The sequence below is a fragment of the Colletotrichum karsti genome (assembly GCF_011947395.1).
Source record: "Colletotrichum karsti strain CkLH20 chromosome Unknown Scaffold42, whole genome shotgun sequence".
NCBI lineage: Eukaryota > Fungi > Ascomycota > Sordariomycetes > Glomerellales > Glomerellaceae > Colletotrichum > Colletotrichum karsti.
This window is the reverse complement of record NW_024065942.1, coordinates 482,907-506,088: the sequence shown is the minus strand read 5'-3', so window position 1 is coordinate 506,088 and position 23,182 is coordinate 482,907. Positions and strand designations below refer to the sequence as shown.

At 50.5% G+C, this 23,182-nt stretch overlaps 6 protein-coding genes across 6 annotated transcripts; 2 read left to right on the top strand and 4 right to left on the bottom strand.

The window, feature by feature from the left end:
• Positions 1-608: 608 nt before the first annotated feature.
• On the top strand, positions 609-927 carry CkaCkLH20_10799 (uncharacterized protein; the record flags this gene model as incomplete). The annotated part of the gene is made up of 2 exons (XM_038893513.1): positions 609-673; positions 762-927. The coding sequence occupies 2 exons, from the start codon at positions 609-611 to the stop codon at positions 925-927; spliced, it is 231 nt and encodes a 76-aa protein (XP_038741326.1).
• A 1,501-nt stretch (positions 928-2,428) lies between these two features.
• CkaCkLH20_10798 (uncharacterized protein) lies at positions 2,429-3,989 on the bottom strand (the record flags this gene model as incomplete). The annotated part of the gene is made up of 4 exons (XM_038893512.1): positions 2,429-3,092; positions 3,171-3,544; positions 3,606-3,673; positions 3,725-3,989. The coding sequence occupies 4 exons, from the start codon at positions 3,987-3,989 to the stop codon at positions 2,429-2,431; spliced, it is 1,371 nt and encodes a 456-aa protein (XP_038741325.1).
• A 5,091-nt stretch (positions 3,990-9,080) lies between these two features.
• On the bottom strand, positions 9,081-9,654 carry CkaCkLH20_10797 (uncharacterized protein; the record flags this gene model as incomplete). Its single annotated transcript, XM_038893511.1, has 2 exons — positions 9,081-9,246; positions 9,299-9,654. 2 exons carry the CDS (start codon positions 9,652-9,654, stop codon positions 9,081-9,083), a joined length of 522 nt encoding a protein of 173 aa, XP_038741324.1.
• A 4,258-nt stretch (positions 9,655-13,912) lies between these two features.
• Positions 13,913-15,268, bottom strand: CkaCkLH20_10796 (O-methyltransferase; the record flags this gene model as incomplete). Its single annotated transcript, XM_038893510.1, has 4 exons — positions 13,913-14,214; positions 14,280-14,743; positions 14,800-14,926; positions 14,977-15,268. The coding sequence occupies 4 exons, from the start codon at positions 15,266-15,268 to the stop codon at positions 13,913-13,915; spliced, it is 1,185 nt and encodes a 394-aa protein (XP_038741323.1).
• A 2,546-nt stretch (positions 15,269-17,814) lies between these two features.
• CkaCkLH20_10795 (uncharacterized protein) lies at positions 17,815-18,960 on the top strand (the record flags this gene model as incomplete). Its single annotated transcript, XM_038893509.1, has 3 exons — positions 17,815-17,955; positions 18,075-18,474; positions 18,599-18,960. The coding sequence occupies 3 exons, from the start codon at positions 17,815-17,817 to the stop codon at positions 18,958-18,960; spliced, it is 903 nt and encodes a 300-aa protein (XP_038741322.1).
• A 1,548-nt stretch (positions 18,961-20,508) lies between these two features.
• CkaCkLH20_10794 (uncharacterized protein) lies at positions 20,509-22,464 on the bottom strand (the record flags this gene model as incomplete). Its single annotated transcript, XM_038893508.1, has 5 exons — positions 20,509-21,188; positions 21,242-21,422; positions 21,484-21,819; positions 21,897-22,178; positions 22,237-22,464. The coding sequence occupies 5 exons, from the start codon at positions 22,462-22,464 to the stop codon at positions 20,509-20,511; spliced, it is 1,707 nt and encodes a 568-aa protein (XP_038741321.1).
• Positions 22,465-23,182: the final 718 nt, after the last annotated feature.

Sequence of the window (23,182 nt, the reverse complement as noted above, 5' to 3'; positions counted from 1 at the left end):
TAGATTAATGGAACAGAAATGGGCATTCAAGTAAACGACCACGTTCATACGAAACTCAATAGGCTCATCATGGGTCCTGACAACTTGTCAGGAGTAGTTGTGCGCCGGGACCTTCATCAAATCCGAGAAACTTGCGCAGGTGGCCGTGAGAACCTCGTAGCCACTGCCCGGCCCCGAGCCTTTGGTTCTGGAGCCATGAGCTTAACTCGTCCAAACACAGACAAAAATTCACTTCCCCGGCTTATCTGTAGCATATCCTCGGCTTTGACCGAATGCTTGCCTTCGTGGGGTCTGGTGGTCTTATCGCAATGCAGCTTGTATCCTATTGACACCGACTCGCGCACGATGGGCACCCCAAATAGGAAGTTTCCTAGTTCATATATCGCCGTGCCAGTCCGAGGAAAATTAGTATAAATCTGACAGGCAGAGCTGAGAGAATGGTGGTGGTGGTGGTGGTGATGCTTCATCTGTTCTTCCAATTGTTGTCTTGCACCCTAGTTTTGCCCATCGCGTCGATCGCCGAGCAAAGTCTAGACGTCTCTTTCACCCGTTTTCCCTTCTACTTTATTGGCGCCTTGATACTACCATACTTTGCCTCGTACTTCATCATGCAGTTCTCCGCTACTTTTATTGCTACTATACTGGCTCTTTCCACCGGAGTCTTGTCGCTTCCGTAGGTTTTCCTTGCCCGATGGAATAATCGACGCAATACTTTCTCACGAAGGAGGCATAGTTGCTGACATCAACACCCCTAAACACAGTCAAGCTATCACCGGCAAGGCCACAGACTTTGGAACATACTTCTGCAAGACACGCAGCGATGTCGGCAAGGACAATGGGAAGCTCGTCGCCAGCAACAACTTCTGCCAGGCTGCTGGTGGAGCTGTCCTGGCTTCTGCTGGTGTGAGTTTGCAAACTCTCTTCTGAAAGCTCTTTTTTGTCTCCGATATTCTACTTCGTTCCCGCATCCTGACTGGATTCGAGTATGAGTTTTCATTGCAGCTGCAGCTAACGTGATGCTCGACAGTTCTGCTGTATTCGAAATAACAACATCAAAGTTCAGCAGGCGATGGCCAAAGGATGCAACGATAACAAACTGGTATTCAGCCAGAACGACACACCTTGTTCACCTTGAGCAGGAATATGATGGGCAGTTAGTTGGATGGATGGAATGACGCCCTTCCGTCCACCTAGTGGAGGCTCTCGTTGAATGTCAAGGAAGCGGTCATTATGACGTGGTCTACTCTATTACTAGCCACAAAGGAATACAATGATATAGCCTTCAAAACCGCGCGATAGTCTGCAAGATCAGTTGAAGCATTAGGGCCGAATCATTACAAAGCGATAAAGATCGCAAGGGGAAGTCTGGGGGACCAAAATCACCCTGAGGATTAGATCAACTCAGAAACGGGTGCGACTTTGATAGGCACGCTTGCAGCAGAACCCCGCAAGCGCATCATAATCCATAATGATATTGTTGTAAGTTTAAGCGGCATAAGTTAAGAGATCTAGAATGTCACTCTATCAACGTGTCGACCCTGCAAACCTTCTGATTACCCCTGACGATGATGATGCAGGGGCCTTATATTCCACTCCAACGGACCAACTCCCTCCCCAATCGAATAAGAGCATCGGACGACAAGGCCGCTGCTATCTTGAGGTTGGCTGGACGTACTCAAGTGATAGCTTTCAAGACCCAGTTCTAGATTTTATCTTCCAAAGACGTTGTCAATCTGCCACGGGAGAAGGCTGCCGTGATCCTTTCGGTACTGGGCTCACGATACTACCATTCGAGGCCATAGGCACTGCGTATTCCACGAAAGACTATAATAATGAGATTATACAGCATTAGTGAGCATTGAAATTCGGGAAAGGGAATTGAATACACCGAAGAAGAGAAAGACGCATTCTATGTAAACCATGAACCAACCGATCCAAGAAAGAATCATATTGCTAGGGCAAGGGCAGGTGGTAGGTAGCATCTAACGGCGGGAAGCTTTCAGGCTAAAGCAAATCCAACTGAACAAAACCTTAATGAACACGTTTGATCCATAACAAGATGCTTGGCATAACAAGGTTGACAGGGTTGTCTCTCACTCACTTTAGCCAACATCAACCCCTGAGAGGCCGTACGGCAGCACGTCATTGGACACCATGTACCCGATCTATATCAACTGTCGAGCCTTATCGAATTATTATCATGATTTTCATTAATGGAGAAAGAGCACTACGTAAATGGTGCTTCAAGTTTAGGGGCATGGTGACCAGCCCGTATGAAGCCTGAAGGCGCCAGGTAGGGACGGATAGATGAAACAAACAACGAGTACCCCAAACTCCAAAGCATAAAGGCTCATGGCCAGAGCAACCTCATTATGAAATAAGAAAATTATCGTCAAAAGATGCGTGAATCACCTCCTTGTGATGATGCTCATGGGAATCCCTTCGGCTCAACCCTGGGAGAAGCAACCTGCACAATGTCACAGGTGACTGCGATGGGACCTGCTTGCTTCCCTCCGAAGTCAGAAGACCTCTTTCCAGCCTCGATACGTGTCTCAACCCTTGGGCTATGATCGGATACATAGCCTCCAACCTCTATTGTTTCCTGCTTCTGATGTCGGAACATCATAGGCGAAGGCACAATCTCGCTGTCTGTGATTTGCCCATTCTCTTTATGGCCCTGGATGGGGAGCCCCGTATCACGGTTCGAATCGGAATGGCTGAGGTCGTAATTTGCAGCTCCGTATAGGTCGGCTTTGCTATCGGAGGAATCGGGTCTGCGTTTCGAGTATCGGTGTGAGCTATGACTGTCGTGCGGAGGAGTGGCACCAAGTTCGACATCTTGCTGCTTAGAAGTACCAGGGGTTCTACTTGAGGCGTAGCCGTAGCCATGATGGTACTTGGAGGCCTTCGTGATGCGACTTGAGAGGGCGGGGATGAATTTGGAGACGAGGGGACGGAAGGTAGGAAGGCAAGCGCAGGTCAGGCCGCAGCAAAGCTCGCCGATTGACCAGCCGGCGGTTTCGACGTTTTCCCAAGTGAAGTCCTCGGCTTGGTGGAGGAAGCGAATTCGAACGAAGGAGATTGTGCAGGTACTATTGATATTGTTAGCCAGTTACCTAAAAACTCGTGTTGGCTGAGCCGAAGAACGTGCTGGACGTGGCGCGACGTACAAGAATCCTAGGCAGAAGATACCAAGAAGAACGTATTTCTGGCCCGGAGCGAGCTTCAGATTGCCAATGACTGGAAGCGGCAGTACAAAGACGATGAGATCTGTGATGATATTGCCGGCAGCATTGATATACCACTGTGGGTAGTTCGGGATGCAAGTTCCCTTCACGTCTGCGTCCCAGAAGGTAGGAATAGGGGTGCAGATGAAGATCTCGACGAGGATTTGTGAGATGCTCCAACCACCCACTAGGATCATACAGGCAATGAAAACCTTCTTCATCTTCTGGATAGCTAATACGCGGTAGTATTGGAATAAGAAAGTCATCTTGATACCGGCGAGGGCGGCATTATAGAAGACAATCGTGATGTAAAACGTCTGTGATGTTTGCCGTTAGGTACCGATATCGAGCGTGCGGCGGATATGGGGAGAAACATACCCGCAAATATGACTTGATTTGATCTGGGTTGAGGAAGTACACATGCGTTCCGAAGCCATTCTTCGTGTCTACGTTGCATAAGCAATCTGTATTTCAAAAAAGGGAAGATCAACGCTTACTTATTGCAACGGAAAAGCCGCAAGCAAATATCAGTAGCTGGGGAAACAGTATAAGCAGGTTGTCGACCTTGAATAAACGTGGCCATTGGCTTACAAAAGTGAAAATGGCAGTCCAGTCATCGAGGCCGAATTGTCGGAGCATCAAGGCCCTGGTATATGTTCGTATTGATACTGCGAGGAAGGCGACTGAAAGCACAAATGCCGTGACTCCGACGATGAGCGTCTGTCGCGACTCGCTCGGATCGATGCCTGGAGGAGCTTCCATGATGTCTGTGTGGTAAGCGCTCTAGCAAGCGCTGGCAGTTTCTAGATGCTGAGGAGCGAGGATTCCTGGGGCGAGAACTGTCGTGGGAGCACTGTTACGCAGATATCTGGTTTCGACCGCGGTCCGCACTAGTCCAGCTGAGCGAGGAAGAAAGTGACGACTGTGGACGTAATACAGTCGACCGAGGAAACAATGGGATGACAGGTCACCGAGGACGTTGTCCATCTTTAACCCCGAAGCTTGGCCATCTCAGCCTGGACTACAAGGACCCTTCCTTGATCAAAGGATGTGGTTTGGACTCGGCTAGCGAGCCTGGGAAAGGGGACGAAAGGAAAGAGGGTGTGAGACACTATTCCACACAAGGCAAACCCGCAAAGAGTGCAACACCGCAACGCCTGCAAACTCGAGGCCTGTCAGGTCCTGCCATATTCCGTGTCTCATATGGGTCGAACGTGGAGAACATTGAAGGATCGACGGATCTATTCCCATGGATTCTCCTCTGGCCGATTGCCTTTTGCAGATGACCAGGAACCGTGCGCATGGAAAGGCTGGTCATTAGAATGAGGGGCGTCTTAAACGGTTGTTGGTTCGGACGATGGCATATTGGAATGCCCTCCGTACGACTACATGACCACCACCTCAAATCGATGAACACAGAGTAACAATCTGTTACCGGGACGAAGCCGTACGCCGCGGTATTGGTGCAGGCGGTTGGATGAACCTTGATTATGCTCATTTGCGGGCGGGATGTGGGATGAGGAGGGTGGCAGCAGCACTGGGCAGTGGATGGTTTGCGGTGTTGCAGCTCTGCCACTCAGCAATGCGTCTAGTAATCTGGGAACACGACGGTATTTCGTGCGCAGCATATTAACGGCCATTCCAGGTCGTATCGAAATACTAACGGCGCATTCATATTCCCAAGAGAGGCCTGTCTCCGTTCCAGATCTTGGGTGGTGGACGCGATTCAGCTATCCGACAGAGAGACTATCGGTGTCTCAGACCACCTCCTGGTGTGTGCAGCTATGGAGCAGACATGGAGCTGACGATTTGGAAATGGCTTGCAAGTTGAAGCCAGATCCATAGTATTGGCAGGGCAGCCCAATGCTGGCCGACTTGACTTGGTGACGGGCTTGAACCGCAGGTTTTGATAATGCAGCTAGTATTCAGGGAGAGGCCGGGGTCACCCCTTCCCGAGGCCTGGTGAGTGAGGAGAGCATCGCGGGGATTTTCTCAGGGTCATAGCTGACTCGCATGCACGGCATGGCAGGACGAGAGTTTGGTGGTACTCTGCATCGATGATCACCGCTGGCGGGAAGTCAAAAAGAAATTGGGCTGAACGGCAGGCACTCTGTATATAGATACTAAGGTTAGAAAAGATAAAATACAAGGCTGTATGGCGTCCGCAGAGACCGTTGTTCATCTGATGAAAGACTAACTCTAGGGTTCAGAATCGAATGAAACAGAGACGTCCAGTTGTTAGACGGCGGACTTGCAAGCCGTCCGAGAAGACAGCAACCGCGCGGGGAGCTCCATTCTTCCGCCGCGGCAAGCCAACTGAGGGTCGTTTTCGGACCCAGTGTTTCTTCCGTCTGTGCAAGAAAGATACCTGGTCAATAGAGAGGAAGGCATCGAGCTTCATCGTTGAATACTCACGGCTTACGGTCAAGTTGCTGATGCTTATCCGGGCAGTTCCGGCGACGGTGGCCGAACTGCGGCGCTGAAGAGACGCTTCCACGGCTTCTGTGCTGCTGGTTCTAGCCTCCCAGCCTGCCGAAGGGACTACCTTGCTGTCTTTGAGACCAGGGTCTCGTCAATCATGTCATTGAATGACTCTTTCCGGCTGGGCAATGGCAATTGGAGGTCTGATCGCAAGCACATTCTCGGAGAGACGAGCCGGAGACGGCACGAAGGTCAATCATCTTCAGCAACGCCCGAATCCTCGGTCAAAGTAGATGTCTCGTTGAAGGACAATCTTGACCATCTGTGAGAGGACCCTGGAAGCTCCTATTCTCCTTCGAGGAGAAGCCACAGCGGTCGCAGGGGAATTAGACTTCAGCCCAATGCATGTGAACGGGTCAGTGGCGCTTCGTGAAGTTCAGGATCAGCGGGTTTATTGACTTGTTACAAACCTGCTCAGAGGTGATGACAGGCGCATTTGTGTTCTGCAAGGTACGGCCTTGGGTTAGTGGAAGGAGTGTGATCCTTGAGACTTTCCCTTACGCCAGCTTTTGTTCCTAATATTGAGTAGATACTTTGAAGCACGAGGTGTTCCCAGTAAGTTTCCTCGGTATTTTTGTCATCTTCTGCAGACGAAACAGCAAGTGGCAGGTTCATGCGTGAAATGGAGAGCAAGGGTGACAACTACCCCGCCCGTCACTCGCATGGCTCCAGTGTGTCGCCTATCGAGAGCATCACGTCAAATATGAGCACGGCCATGTCGTTCACCTTCATGAGCAACCATCCTACCCAGATGCATATGCACAGGGCATCTGGCAGTCATCACTGTGATTGCAAAGGCTTCGAGGACTGAGTGTATCTGCAAGAGCAATCACACCGGCGATGATAAGAATAAAGCTTGTTGCCAATTGAGGATATTTGCGATCATATAAGTCACATTAGTTGAGCACTGGCCGCTGATGGAATCCCCGTCTTTCAATTGCCTCAATCACTGAAAACGGTCAATAGGCCCAAGCAACACATCCGTCAACCGGGCCGCACCGTCACGCTGTCAAAGAAACGGCGCGCGGGGTTAAAAACAGGCCAGCCTGCACGAGATGGGATGGCCATGATGGTCGTTTTTCTTTTGGTACGCTAGAACCGAATTTGTGAGAGCTCCCCATCAACAAGCAACTTCTCCCCTCCGCATGACTAGCAAATCACCAGATTTTGCGGTTCAAGAGTGTCTCTTCCGCGTCTGAAACAGCCTGAAATGTCGCACCGGTGACCAAACGTGACTGCAAATCAGGCTGGCCCGGCTCCGCAGGCGGGGGCTGAGTGTTGTGATAGTGATGTGAATGAATCGCTCCCCAGAACACAACGTGGATGACATGAATGGCGACGGCGTCTGTTCTCGCTGCTGCCCAGGACGGGGCTTCACCAAGACCCTGGGGCCCACGTGCGATACATGAACTGAAGCAGCCGCGGATTGGCGTTGAGCAGCCACGGAGTTGCTGTTCCTGCTTCATCGCGTGCAAATCAATCAACGTTTAGCAAGGAACTCGTTGTATCGTGGGAAGCGATGATCCACGTCGTAGTGTCCTGCGGAGTTGTTCCCACTGAGTAAAGTAATAAGGTCGAAGGCGTCGAGCCGAGCGGCATGGTGCTTATCTCGTACAGAGTTGATTGCTGGCGAAACGTGCCGCTCCATTATTTGCCTTGTTTGCCGCGCTTCAACTCCACCACCGGGCCGTCCTGCTTGATTTCTTCGTCGGCTCTTGGGTCTTTGTTGTTGGTCTGAAAGACGGGTGGACGACAATGGATGGATGGCAGGCTGGTTTCGCTCGGACCGCATTTGGTTCCCCCGCAGTATGTTTGGCGGGGACAACAAAGATGCCGAAGTCCGTTGGGTGGTAAATAGTGTACGCGCCACAGTTCTCCGTGATGCTATTATCTTTCATCAGGACTGATATCTGTATTCTATAGTAGGATCGGTCCTGACTCTGAGAAGGACCGGGATATCCTGAAGAGCCGCGTGGCCAGTGAGCCACGGCAGTGCGTGTAACTTCGTTAGAGCGCGAGCGTTGGTCGTTCGTCCGCGGCCACAAACTCTCTTCATTTCGGTGTAGTTAGCGGCCAAACGTCATTACCGCACAAATCCCGACAACATGTGAGCCGGTAGCTATGACCAATGACCGAATTCATTGATGGGTACTCCGTATGGATATCAATTCAATGCCATCATTAGATCCGAGCTTCCGCGGTGAATCTAACTTGGCCGATGTGACCTGACCAGTAAATAGCCTGCTCAGCTGGCGGGCTAAGTCCGGTGCGCCCGGTGAGAGTGTGTTCGGTGATGACTTCGGCAGCAGGCCAGGCGTTTCTGGTCGCAATCGGCGAAGGATTCGTACTTGATTAATTACGTGCTTACGGAATTCAAGACCGAGGGAGCAACATACTGACTCGTTCACGGGTAACAGACATCGAAATCGTCCGCAGAAGAGCAGGAAAACGCCTCCTTTCCAAAGCCCCGATTTTGATGCCCTTGGCCCATGTAACGCTGACAGTGCCCCTGGCATATGCACGCACACACACCAATGTACAGCTTGCTTTCAGCGGTTCGTCCTGTAAATTGCTACTAATGTAAGCTCTCAGACATCTCGCGGAAGTCTGATATGTTCTCGGAGAGCACTCTAATCATTTTCGCTCGCCGGTGGCGCTTCTGAGCGCCGAGCCTGAAGTAGGGATTGTCAAGTGTCTTTCGTATTAACAACGGTATCTGTCAATATCCTACTGAGAAAAAGCTCGGTAACTAGCCGTAGAATCATGAATGAGCGCGTCGAGAACCTTGACGCCATGCTAGCTTATTATGTATTAGCTTTACAGAGCCTTCAGTTCATCGCTTTGTTAACTTTCCTTATCAACGTCCCACACCCCCTCATTGACAGCAGATGGTTTCTCTAGGTGTTTTCCGTGCCCATGCCATCCACGAGGCAAAAATCAGTGGGACAACTCGCGATCTTCGAGTGGGACCTTCTCCGCCATACCATCACAGGTTCGAATAATGGGCCGATATCGCAGCACCAGCCCGGCCGGCTGGCGCAATGGTAGCGCGTCAGCCTCCTACTCATGATCCATGGGAATAGTTAGCTGAAGGTTGTGGGTTCGAGTCCCACGTTGGTCGTAGGCGCGCGAATGCGCGTTCACTTTTGCTGCATATGAGTATCTCTTTTTTAGTTGAGTCTTCTAGGCGTAGAAGAAGCGACTAACGACACAATGCTACATTACTACTTTCATATTGATGTTTATAATTGGATATAAATATTTTGTGACTTTGAATATATGAAACAAGTGAGTTATCACATATATATAACATTAGATGCAGCTGGATCTGTCATTTAATAATTTCAATTGCCTCACTATCGAACTACACCTCTATGGGAGGACGAAGCTGCCGAGGTAGTCCGCCTTGCCAACAGGTACGCCTTTAGCTCTCAGAATAGCGTAACCGGCATTTAGGTGAAAGAAGAAGTTGGGGATTCCATGGCTCAGTGCCGCCTCCTTAGCTGAGACCTTCAAGGTCTTTCCACCGAAGATAGGCCTGCGAAGAAGCGTCAGAATCTCAAACCCCCAAACAGGAAGTAGTCACTTACAAGTCAACCTCGGCATCGGCCTTGGCGTTGATGGCAGCAACGTCGACCTTGCTGAGAAGATCAAGCGTCTCCTTGATGCGCTTATGCAGGTCCTCGAACGTCTTCTCTTTGTTCTCAAAGGGCTCGAGCTCGACACCAGTCAGGCGACCGATGTTGGTCTTCACTGTCTTGGTAGCATTCTGCACCTGGAACGTCAGAGGCAGCTGGTCCTCGATGATGCGGGCTTCGGCGTAAGTGTTGACGTCGACGCCATTAGCCTTGGCGTGCTCTGCGGCCTTGGTGAGAATGTGATCAAAGGTCTTGAGGCCCTTTGTGAAGGTGGGGATAGTTGCGTCGTAAACAGAGACTGAGGCCATTTTTGCGGATGTGAGGTTGAGAATTTGAGAAGAATGACCGGAAGATGCGGATAGATGAGGGGTGGTTTATATAAGGATGGTTCTTGAGGAGAATGTGCTGAAGTTACGTGAAACAATGACTGCAGGACAAGACTTCAGATCAACTTTATATTGGGACGAAGTGAACAGCACTTCATATCGTGAGAGATTTGTAAGATGGCTTACCTGATGGCGTGCTTGGTAAGCCTCGAATCACAGCGTATGCAAGTCAATCTCACAACCAGCGGTGACCGCCAGGAACGCTCCAGATCTCATGCAGATCCAAGCGACTTGCGCGATTTGAAAATGTCGTGATAGTTCTGAAATGAGGGGAGTACTATCTATTTTGTCGCATTATGAGTTGTTCTCTGGGGTTGTCATCACCCTGGTGGAACGTCACGTTATTTGTTGAGTGATGGCGTCATCTGCAGCTATCACCAACCCCGCGATACCGCTCCCCCAGCTGGGATCAAGGCTGAATCTTGCACGACAAAAGGACGAATTGGCAATACAGCGCTCAAATCACGTATAATCAGAAGAGGGGAAAATAGAATGATGAGACCTGGATCATGTCCGAACCCGGTCAAAAGTGATCATTTGTCGAGACCAAAGCATCGCAGTCAGCGGCAGACAATACAAAACATACTCATGGGTCAGGTTCATAATGATATACTGGTAACGGTATGAGTGCTTCTCTTGAATACGAACCCATAAAAGTAAGCCCAAAGTTATATGCAGGGTGAATTACACAGCAATACTATCACAATTGACATAGGCAATGGGGATGCTTGTTGAACAATACATATACTCAACAAAGATTAGCAGTCAGTGCCGTAATGCCTCATTGCCTTTCAAACTCTTCGGAAGGATAACACTTGGCTGGGATAGCCAATTTGAGCAACTGAGCGCTACTCAGGACTTGCAGATCTGAACTAAGCAGCGCTACTGCTCTAAAGGTCTCTTCAGGTTCTCTCCCAATAGACACCCGAGGAACTGGTGTAAGACAAGTGTATGTTATGAGGCAATTAAGACATGTACGTTGGTAACTAGGTGTAAAGTGCTTTTCGGTATCCCAGTCAAGTCTAGGATGAGGTCCAGTTTCCTTGCCTGCGCGAACTAAAGTCGTCTGAGTCTCATTGATGCTACAATTATAGATAAAACAACATTGAATGCGCCTTCGAATTGAAGGATTAAAGAAGCTCAATAGACCGCCAGTAACGCGCAAAGTCTCTGCGATCGTCGATGCCATAGAAAGCCATCAATGACATCGTAAGCGGCATATACCCTAGTTTGGAAAACATGTCAAGAGTCGTGACCCAAGTACAGAAACTGTTGCTGAATATGCAGTGTATTTCTGAGCCTGTATATGGTAAATGTATGAACCCGTAAGCGCATCTCACCGACTACAGGGCCGATGTGGTTTCCTTTTTGAGGGCGAATTAGCCTACGGCTGAGGAGTGTGTGAGCATAAGGTTTTGTCTGCCGCTGATGTGCCTGGAAAGTATTAAGCTCGCAAAGAGTAACTCAATGATGTTATGCATAACAATCTTAAACATGGGACGGCCCGACTGCATCACGGAAACTCATGGGGAGAAGGCTCAAGCCCCAACATAACATAGTAAATCGTAGCGAGACCCCGCACTTTACTCCCTCTGAGTGTCCGGAGCTGAGCGCGTGGTCGATGTACAAAACAGCCGATTCATCAACTATTATTAGACACATAGCCCTATCCGTCATTCCTTAGCCAACAAGCGATCCCAGGCGGAAAAGAAGGAATGGAACTGCTGAGACTCACAGCTCGCACCCACCTACTCCCACGTGCGGACTTCGGACGAGGGTAGTACGTCCAGTCTCTTAAAACTCGTTGGGGAGTGATCGATTGAATTAGTCACAGCTTACATCCACACAACACGGAGAATCCCATAGCTGAGGACTCCCCAGAAACCACGAAACCTAGCAACTAACGCATCATATTCATGACAAGATCTAAATGCACCTCACTTGTACATGAACAAAATGTGATTAACCTGAAATCCGGTGCGGTTTTCTTTGTTGCTGTCATGTTAGAATTCGCTCTTGAGTCTTGCCCAAAACGGTACCTTTGGATACTATATGTGAAGCGCGTTGATATTGGTAAGCCATGCACAATACAATGACCCAGGAAGAATATTCGGCTGCTACAATCTAGAGATGTCAGGGAGCTTTCTGTATAGGTTGAACTTTCAGCGACAAAAGAGTTTCAGGCCCAATGGCTATCCAAGCCGAAAATGATATACTGTGACGGTTAAGCAGCTCAGTTTACTGAGAGATAGCGGTTAATGTTTCGAGGGTTTAGTTTGAGAGTATTAACACATAAGTAGACCATATAGAATACCAGTGGCACTGGTTACATATATTTACGGACCGACCGCCTTGCTCTCGTAGCAGGATTGTTTTCCAGTGACCTGTATTCGATATGCTCATCTAATCGAAGGCTTCAAGTGTAGTTCTTTATCTACATATTCTTAACCTGAGAAATATAACTTCCCACACCTATACTTACATGTAAAGGCTATAAATCCTTTTATGCATTGACAGTAGCTACGACAAGGCTTGCAGACGAGAAGTGGTAGCGCTACTCATGGAGATGAAGCTATGTGAATTGAAACAGACAAAGCAGAGAAGTTGGAATATAGAAGAACATAACAATCAATCTAGAAATTAATTGAGGATAGATCTCAGGAACAGACCCATATCAGGACTCGGTGGCAGTGTCGGTTGAAAACGCGAACTGGACAATGTGACTAGGCGTCGTTAGTGGTCCAACATCTCCAAACGTAAATTTCCCCCTCGCATTCCCTTATCCAAATTTCATATAATAGAGCAACGGGAGATTCGGCCAAGGACTGGGTAGTGATGAGTATCGAACAACTCGAAAGGGCCTCTCTGAGTTCGTCAAATGCGTCAGCTCAACTGTTGTCGAGCCTCGTCGAGCACTGAACAATAAGACCGACTACTGTGAAATGCGTTCCATCAGGAGACCCCTCAAACGAGGAACCATGGGTAGGAACATACCATTTATGGAGGTTGCACTTGACAGTACTCTCTGCAGCACCGACTGTCTTTAGTTGAGACATTACAATCTACCAGTTGGCAAGACAAAGTCGATTACTGAACCACTGGTGCTACTAAGACACTGCTCTTCCATCATTTGCTTAGAAAGAGAATTAAAGTGAAGTTCGGAATCGAGGTCTCTTCATGTTTAGTCCTGCTCCGCAACTCTTTCACGCATCTCCGACAGCTGCTATGCTTTTGAGACAAGATCTGGTCTCCTTAGGATCAGCGGGAACTTCCAGATATGAAGGACGCGGTCGGCTTCATAAAACTGCAAAGATTCTCATAATCAGTATTTAACCTATTTCTGTGTTTAACGGCAGGTCGAATCTTCTAGTCAATATTCATGTCTAGGGAGCTGAATAATTGTAGGCTTCTCTCACTCCTGCCTATCTCACGACTTACTTGACTTTATTAGTCAGCTCTGATGAAAACATCCGACTCAGGGAAAAGCAAAAGCGTGTGATCAACAATGCGGCTTCAGAGATAGTGCACCAACCCACTCCGCCCAAGAATACAATGTTTGTGATCACAACATAATTTTCTCAAAATATGCCCGGTCATAGTTCATGAGTAATGGCCTCCACAATTCCTTCTCGTCGGCCGATAACGACTGACAGGACCATCTCATCTTTCGTGAAAGGCTATTGGATGACCAAATACCGGCTTTGTGTTTTCGGTTTCGTACCTTCCCGTGTCAGTGAACTCTAGCTTTTATAAATTCCTTTAAGGTTGTTTCATCAAGCAGCTGCAGGGGTTGAACGTAGAGTCAACAATATCTTTGGTTGAAGCGTGTTCTGTAAGGAATCTCATTTGAACTTGGGATCATTGCAGAATTACTTCTTGCCGAGCGCGAGAAATGTCGCGGAAAGACTCAGAATCCGCGTTTATTACACAGATCTCCCACCGCGAAGCAGATTGGAAGGGACCTTCTCTTGAACCTTCCTGTCGGAACCTCGGAATTAGCCGAATGGTATGGTATCACGACCTCTGAGGGCTTTGGGGTGCGTGGAAGGTTGAAAGAGAGGAGATAACTTCGGGCAATTTAGTTCTAAGGGGTCGTCATGCCAAGCTTCATAATCAACTGCGAAGACGACGTCTATCGTCATTCCATCCGGCCATTCACTCTGCTGTAGTAGAAGCCACCTTAGATCTTGATGCATTCTAGGACCTGCATCCTTTGGTCTAAACCGTGAATCTTCTCAACCTTCAGTCCGGCCCGTGCGACGAGTACGTCCCAGTCATTCGCCGTCCGCTCTTTGCCGCCAATTTCCAGCATCCCAAAGTCAGTCATGGCGCCTAGAGGGGTCGGCGGGTTTGACAGAACATATTCGCTGATGAGAACCTTACTGTCCGAGGCCATCGCGTCCGACAGATGCGTAAGCATCTTGGCACAGACGTCGTCACCGTAATCGTGCAGGCATCGTCGAATGTAGTAGATCAGTGCGTCTGCATAGGTCAGATCATATGAAATAAGATCAGATGGTACATGTACCAGGAGTTTTGTTACTTACTCCTCACAGGTTGTGGCTGATGGAAGTCGTGCACTTTGAGCTGGACTCCGTTGAGTTCGGGTTCCTTCATCTGGATCACCTCGTTGATGACTTCGTCGCGATCTTCTAGCATGAAATTCTTGGGTCTAATGAAGGGGTTTTCGTTCATGACCGCTTTGATCATGTGTCCTTTGCCACCGCCGACGTCAACGAAAACGATTCTGTCGGGGCTCTCAGAGAGTTTCGATTTGACCCAGCTGAAGTCGTAGATGCCGATCATTGGTATGAACTTTTGCGAAACCTCCATCGCTTTGATGAATCGCTTCATTCTCTCGGGATTCTGCTTCTGGATTTCCCAGATCTCTTTGTCGGGCTGACCGACAGCGTAGGCGTGAGGCGTATGGAGTCGATCAACTGGCTCACGACGGCCGTACTCTGAGAAGTACTCCGGCAACTTCAGAGCAGGGAGCATGTGCTCATCATAGCTAAAGGAAAAAGTACATAAGCGTGCGATCTATAGCTCAAGCCTAGGCTCACTTACATCATTTGTAGGAGTAGTCCATCTGGAGTTCCGGGGAGGTATTGCCGAGATACTGAGGTGTGCGCTATCTGGTCTTCGCCATGTTGGCGCAAAGTGCCGCCGGCAACAAGCACCCAGGTGATACGTCCTTGAAGATTGTAAGACATTTCACTGATCCAATCTGAGAGATGTACTTACGGATCAGCGACACATCGGCGCTCAACTTCTTCGCAAGCCCATTGAATGTAATGGTGCCACGCTCTGGAATAATTTCAAAAGCACCCCAGTCAAGGAAAAGCTTTAGAGCAGCGATCTCCACGTTGTTGAAAGCTCGTTCCATCCAATCAGGGGCGGGGCCTTTGGCTGCTTTGAGTATCTGCTTTGCGATGGAAGTGGCAGCGGCGGTCTTTTCCGAGTCAGGAGTGGCCGAGTTGACAACACTTGTCAGCTGAACAGCCAAGTCCATAAGAGTTTCAGTACAAGCTGCCATGATGAAGCTGTGAAGTTGTGGGGTTGCGCTGTTTGTGACTTGATCGAAGGTATGGCTGAGAACTTGGATGATGATAAAGCATTCTGATTCCGGACAGTGAACCGGATTTCCTTCACCTTATTTAACCTCTCTCATGAATACTACCTTTTTGGTTACATTTTGGCTTCTGGTTTTACTGCGGGCAGGATGCACTATTGAATTCACCGAGCTAATTTCCCGTGCCCGAGGCCGATCGCAGCCCGGCCGAAATGGACCCACATTTCACCGAAAAGCCCGATTGTCCGGAGGTAGACCACGGCTGTAGCGGGGCCGAATGGTCTCGGTGATTTAGCATGGAACACGCTGTCAAAAAACCCAGGCGACATTCGAAAAACGAGCCAACCGGCCGAAACCCGAAAGGGCCGAAGGAGGATTTTCCAAATATCCACAAAGACCCTCGAGTCGATCAAGCGCCCAGCCACCATAGCTCCATTCAGCTGACGCGCGAATCGCATTCCGCAGATGGGAGACGGCTTACTCAGTCGTCGTCCGATGTTTCTTTTTGCCGCCTCCCCGAAGCAGCGAATTATCGCACTCGCATCGGCGGCTTATCCTCTTTCAGGCTGAGATAGGGCCTGAGAACGGCACCACGGCAAGGTGTCAGACAGATTCCTTCTCGAACAAATCCCGCCTTCTTCGCAGAGGCGCCAGGAGAACGGAACGGCCGTGGCTCCGCGAGTCTGCAACTTGACACCAAACCGCGTTTGCCCATTTGCAAAACTTCTTTCTGTCATTACCCGCCCTCGAGTTGACTCATGGGTTACCTTCTTAGGAAGGCGGGAGGAACTCGGAGACGTGGTCCAAGTTATGCGTGGCGGACGTCTAGACAGGGCCTAGGTGACAGGAACCGATTGAGCCAATGTATCACTTTCTTGGCAAGTCGCTTAACTAGTGATCCGGCTTCCAGGTCGTCCTGTTCCATGTTCGATGTTTGGGCAATGAACGTAGGGGCCCTGCGTAGCCGAATTTGGCTGCCAGCCGATCATCCGTGTCATTCGATTTCGGTCATGCCTGGCTATGACATGCCAGGCTGGGCAAAGACATCATCGCCTCCTCTCCCCATAAACAGCCAAGATGATGCCGCGTATCCCCTAGATGAAGCGGCAGTTAGGGCCAAGAAAGGCAAGACCCCGGCGATGGACCCTTTCTCTTTTCGCGGGGATCGGAAGCCTGCTTCCATACCCTGAATGGCGGTCATCCAGACCACTAAGGTTAAATCTTGTGCCGTCGTGGAGTAGAGCCGCCAGCCGTGAGCCGCCAGCCGCTCTGAGCTAGCCAGAAGTCTGCGTAACCCATGCGGCGATCCAGATGGATGCCCCGTTTGAACTTGTTTTGAGGCCATTCCCGGCTAACCGACAGCGACCCTCCCGGAGAAGGTTTTCTCCCCCTCATTGCCTATTAAGGCAAGCCATACGCATCGTCTCCACCGATGCGTGTGAATAGCTGGCTGAGTGCTCTGAGCTTTGGTCACTTGGTGTGGCATGTGTCGATGTTGTCGATGAATCCATGCAAATCGTCAACGAATGACAGATGTCGTCGCGCTTGAGGCTCCTTGACTCTCTGACTCGATGTCGACGTGCGGAGAGCCGAAACTGGCAAACCCATGAGAGCCTCAACCCTGCGACTTCCACGTTGCCACCAAACATTTGTTGGGGGATCCTTGGAGAATTGACGATATTCTCCCAATAACGTCTCACGACGTCCGTAATAAGCGTTGCCGCTCAGACATGGAGCTCCTTGCCGAACTCGTAAAAGGTAGTTGCAGTCGACGCTCTGAGACGACACGGTCGAGTTTTGTTTCATCTGAACTTCAACGCAGCGCGTACGACTGACTACTGCCAGCATATGCTGCTGGCCCCCCACACTAAACGATACAACGCCGATTTACACACGCCTATCTCCAACACGGCGCAATCCTCGATTCGTCAAACACGCCGTGGCAACGCCATGGAAGCTATTGCTGCCCCCCTCAACTTAACAACCAAGAACACCACTGACTTGCTGAGAGCCTGGCCGTAGACGACAGGGACTCTGTGCCATATCCCTCCCTAAACAAGGGAGTGCTCTCGAACCACTTGAGACGTCCGAAAACTGCGTGCTCCTCGTTGTTGCCTTTGATTGCTGATTTGATGCAATAATAATACCCACACGTATGGTTTCCTCCGTCTCAGACTTCGGAGGGGCTGTGCTCATCCTGGCCCGACCAGCATCCAGCACACCCATCGGTTCGATGATGGAGGGCGGTTTGCTGCCGAGGTGAACTCACGAGATGAGAATGCTTGTGGGACATGAGGTCAGTGTGCATCCATCTGGTTTGTATATTATGCTGATAGTTTCCGGCCAACAATCGGGGATGAAAGAGTTCCTCACCAAACAAACTTTGCCGGCACAGACACATTCAACGCTCTTACATATATACTCCCGGGCTGGAGACTTGTATCCTCCTTGTTACCTCTAATCTCAATCACCGCTTCTAGTAACACGATCACTCTGGATAGTGAATCAAAATGCAGTTGACCAAGACCCTCATTTTCACCCTCATCGGCACGGCCTTCGCCCTCCCGACCGAGAAGCGCCAACTTGCGACGATCCAAGGCGCGGTTACCTCCGTGCAGCAGTCTCTCCAAAAGCTCGATACCGCTGTGAAGGTACGTTAGTCTGAACTTCGGGCTTTCAACGGTTGTGGGATTCACGGGAAGCCTCTCGACTGGACTTCCCACGCGACAGTACCGCAAGAATAATGAGACTAACAAAATGCAACACGCAGGCTGCCACTGACGCCAACAGCGTCGCTGCCGTCCAGACCGCTTCTCAAGATGTTCAGACCACGATCACCAAGGCTCAGACCGACATCCAGGGCGCCCAGGCCCTCCAGCTGCAGGAGGCTCTCGGACTTCAGCAACTTGCCACTGATCTGACGACCGCTGCCACGACGACTGTTGACGACCTCATTGCCAAGAAGGCCACCTTCGACCAGCTTGGTGTCTCCCAAGTTGTTGGACAACAGCTCACTGCCCAGAAGCAAGCTTCCCAGGGACTCGGCCAGGCTATCGTTTCCAAGGTTCCCGCCATCGGCCAGGGTATCGCTCAGCAGTCTATCGATCAGATCACCGCGGCACTCGACAAGGGTATCCAGGCCTACGGCGGTGCCGCTGGTGGTGCCGGTGGTGCGTAAAGCACCCTCCTCCGTCGCGCGCCGTCCCCCGCTCTCCCCCCCGTCCGTGTCCGCTCGTCCGTCCGAAGAGAACCGTTTAATCGATAAAAACTAACGAACGCAACCAAATCTTCCAGCGACTCCTGCAACTCCTAGCAAGCCTGGTGCTGCTCCCCCTGCTTCTGCTCCTGCTACTCCCAAAACGCCAGCTGCTGCCCCTGCTGCTCCTGCAGGGGGTCTGGAGGGCCTGCTCGGTGGTCTTCTTGGCGGCGGTGCCGGCGGTGCCAATGGTGCTGCGGGTGCCGGCGGTCTGGGTGCTCTTCTCGGAGGACTCACTGGCGGAGCTGGAGCTGGAGCCGGAGGTGCGGCCGGTGCAGGTGGTGCTGGTGGACTGGGTGCTCTCCTCGGCGGTCTCGGTGGTGGAGCTACGGGAACTGGCGCGACGAAGGCGAACGTGGTGGATTTCTCAGAAGACGCGGCATTGGAGGATGAAGAATAAAGTACAGACCGGGATACTCCTTGCAGCTTAGTTAGCCTGTAGCAAATCATCATTGTTGGATCTTTCACTTTCGCTCCGGCTCTTCGCCCAGAGTGCCCAGACCTTCTAGCGTGAATCTTCTCATCAACTTCATCGTCATTGCGGTCATTCAACCATGCGAACGTATCATTTGCTTCCCGGTGTGAATGCCTATGAAACACGACTTGCGGGTGATCTCCTAAGGCATGGCACGATCGCCTTTACAGCCAGGTTTCGTAGATCTTCGGGGCCCGTTGAGATCACCGGAGAAGAATCCCGGGTTAAACCGCCGCGTACCTCTGAAAAGTCGCCGTGTATCTCACCATAGAATGCCGGTTCAATATCGGTCATCTGTCGATCATAGAGCCACGGTAACAGCATGAGGGGAGGCGCAGCTGAGCAGCCGCAACTTTGCCTTGTGATGCCGCGGCCGAAGCTTTGGCCAGGCTTTTTCAGCCCCATCATCCCGGCCCCTTCTCAACGACAACTCATCCTTCACAATGAAGTATTTGAGATGGCGATGGTAATATTTGGCGTCTTATACCGTGCAGTATTAATGCCCCGCTTGGCAGATTCATGACAGAACTCTCCCCGCGCAACATCAGAGTTCTTTTGACACAAGCCAAGCCACTATCACGAACAATCCGTTCCACGTCATAGCCCCCAACGCCTCTGCCCTAAGTTATGGCTCACTGACAGACGTCGTTCCACGTGCCGTTGCCGACCGCCAAGCGCCTGGCCACTTGACAAACGGCTTAGACCTCTCTTGCCCGCGCCGAGGAGGCCGGCACTTCTCCCGTGATCCTTGCCCCCGGCCAGTGCAGCATGGAAGTCCGTTGAAGCAAGTTTTGACAGGGCGCGGGATGCTAGGGCCCCCGGCTGCTCCGGGAACCGTCGGAGCCCTAGGAACCCACTATCCTGTTGTGCCAATCGCATCTCGATCCGTCAATCTGTCATTCGATTCCGAATAGTTCTAAACACTTTGAAGCCCGGGCTGGCGATTCACTTGGCAGGTTTTGACAGGCGCAACTTTTCATGTGCGTACATTCAGAAACATGGTTTTCATGATCTTCGACATGGGTAGTAAATCGGTGTCTGATTGGAGAGTGGGCTCGAGCATTTGTCACGTCCGCCTCAGTGATACTAACCGTTGGAATCACAGAGAGGTTGAGCAGTCTCATGCTGTCTCTGTGAGTATGAGCATTCTGTCAGTGTCCTCCATCTAATGAAGGATGATCTGACAAGATGATAGTGTACGCATGGAAGCCAGGTTCAACATGGTATGTTAGTAGGCGACGAGGCGTACGAGCAGGTCGGCAAGCTCGCAATGATTTGTCTCAATGACGTCTAAGGGGTAGGACCACAATGATCAGGTGAAACCTCTTTGCTGGATACTATCTATTGAGATGCGGTTTAAAAAGGAGAGGAGATCTATGAATACATTTGACATTAAGAGCAACACGGCGGATACAGCCGTTGAGATTTAGCCCGTGGATTGGAATCCGCTTAACAGCTTGAAGCTGTCTTATTTCAAACCTTCTCGGCCGCCTCATCTACCCCAATCTTCTCCGTCTGCTTATTTGCGCCTTGCTTCACGCTCTTCCACTCCATTGCCAAAGCACCAAGAATAGAAATACAAGTCAGGATCATACCAAGTCGGAAGACAACCCGCAGAGACTCATTGTATCCGATCAGAACAGTGGTCTTGACGTCGGCCGGTAGGTTCGTCAACGATGTGGCACCGCTGTTCTCAATCAGGGCTGGGCTGAACCCGGGAACCGACGAAAGTCGCTCAAGTAGTTGATTGTTGAGGACATTTTGGCCAACTGAGATGAAGATGGCACCTCCGAGAAGCTGGGCGAAGAACATGAGAGACATGCCGATGGGGACATCCTTTTTCGGCAATACGGCCTGGGCTGCGATATTGGGGACTTGTGAAGCGCAGCCAGTACCAAAGCCATAGAGGACCTGGTATCCAATCCATTTGGAGCTGGGAGTGTCGATCTGCAGCGTGTTGAGAAGACCAGCACCGATGCTCATGAAGCAGATGCCGGCAATCAAGAAGGGTGTGAAGTAACCCGTCCGACGGATGAGGGCGCCAGTCATAAGAGATGCGACGACCATGGCCAAGACGAGAGGGAGTAGGCGAATGCCTGACTCTACAGCCGACACCCCCTGGATTGCTTGGAAGTAGATGGGGAGATAGTAGACTGGAACACGTCAGAAACCAAGGCATCATTATCTGGGTGAGCATAGTACTCACTGATGATCATGTTCTGCGATCCAATGCACAATGTGGTGAAGACACCAGCAAGGATGCTGCGCTGCTTAAAGATTCGTGGGGGAATGGTAGCCGTGTTGGGCAGAAGAGCCTGGACAGCAACAAAGCCCAACAACAGAACACCGGCGAGGACAAGCAATGCAACGATGCGTCCTTCGCTCCACTATCAAGCACATGAGACATTAGTAGGCGGCGGGAAACAATGAACGGAACATGGAACTTACGGGGTAAGTCAACCCTCCCCACTGAAGCGCCAAAAGCAAGCAGACAGTGCCCGGGATAAGCAATGAAGTACCGTAGAAATCTAACTGTGCCAATTTGGCTTTGGTTGACAGCTTGGTTGTCTCCCTCTCTGGGATCCTCAAGAGAAAGATGATGACCAGAGCAGCCACTCCTCCAAATGGTAGATTGATGTAGAAACACCATCTCCAAGTGACCTTGGATGTGAAGGCTCCTCCAACCAAAGGCCCGATGATAGACGCGATACCGAAGACGGCGCCAAACATGCCTTGGTAGAGCGGGCGTTTGTGCAAGGGAACCACATGGACGATAACGATGATCTGAAAGTTCGAGTCAGCAATTGAACAAAAAAAAGCTGAAGCATTGCAGCGAAAGGGCTGATTCGGGTGGTACTTACTACGCCGCTGAGGATTCCAGCTGATCCTACTCCTGCGAGAGCTCGTCCGAAGATGAAAACGTCTGAGTTCGGAGCAGCCCCGCAAATTGTAGACCCAACTTCGAAGAGGAGCACAGAGGCTAGGAAAGTGGCCTTAACGTTATAGAAAGAGTATACTTTGCCGAATAGTAGTTGGAAGGCACAAGTTGTCAGGAGGTAGATAGAGCCGTACCAACCCACATCAGTTACGGAATCGAACTCGTCGGTAATCTTGGGGATGGCAGTCGTGATGATAAGTCGATCCTATTGAAACCGTATTAGTCAACTGTTGCAACCGGCGAGAGAGAAGAGAGGAAATTACCAGAGAAACCAAGAACATGCTAATGAAGAGCGACGTAAGAACCAAGGCGAGGTTCAGTCCGGAAGGGTACTGAACTCCATCTTCTGCGTCTGACTGGGGTCGCCTCTCTTCGTCAGTATCTTTGGACGTATGCGTGTCTTCCCCGGTCGAGTTCCGGCCTGTTGAAAAAACATCGGGCTTCTCAACTGGAAGCTGACTTTGTGTTTGTTGGGGTTTCTTGAAGAACATCGCTAGTGGTATTGGGGATGATTTGAGGCAGGGAGAGTATGCAGTTTTTCGACAAGGGTGATAATGTCAAGTGGATGCTAGCAGAGCGAAAGATCTTTGACTGTAAGACGATGGTGGCTGTGGTCCAGAAAGAAGAGACTTGGCGCTGGGTGACATGCTGTATTTATCAATATGGTAGATGATCTCTTGGTGAAGACCTTCGGGGGCTCAACTTGGCCTCCCGAAGAGGGCCAGATGAGTATTCCGTCTCATTGGTTGATTGTCCATTGTCTGAGGCTTTTCGGGCCCGAAAAGTCAACATATGGCTAGCGTAGTTGAAGCCTGGAGCGGGTCGGACTCGATCTTATCAAAATCTCCACGGACCAAAGACCCTCTGCTGCGTGTTTTAGTGAGAATCTAGAACCGGGACAATAGCGGACATCTTTGTAGCCAAAGCCGGCGGGCAATCTCACCATGATCCTTCGTGACCGCAAGAGGAATAGCGCAGCCAAAATCTGAGCGTAATTGGGCGGTCGGATGCCGAGATCGACAGAGACTAAGCCACTTTGGCGGCCGAATCACCCGAAGTCGCTTGCCTGCAATTCTGGTGTCTCCTTTTTCAACGAATCCGGCCCCAACACTCTCATCACCTTAACAATCTCTGAGCTGATGATCCGTATCTTTTTGAAAAGAACTCTCTGGCGATATCAATGTTCTTGCTTTCTAGCAATAGGACTGT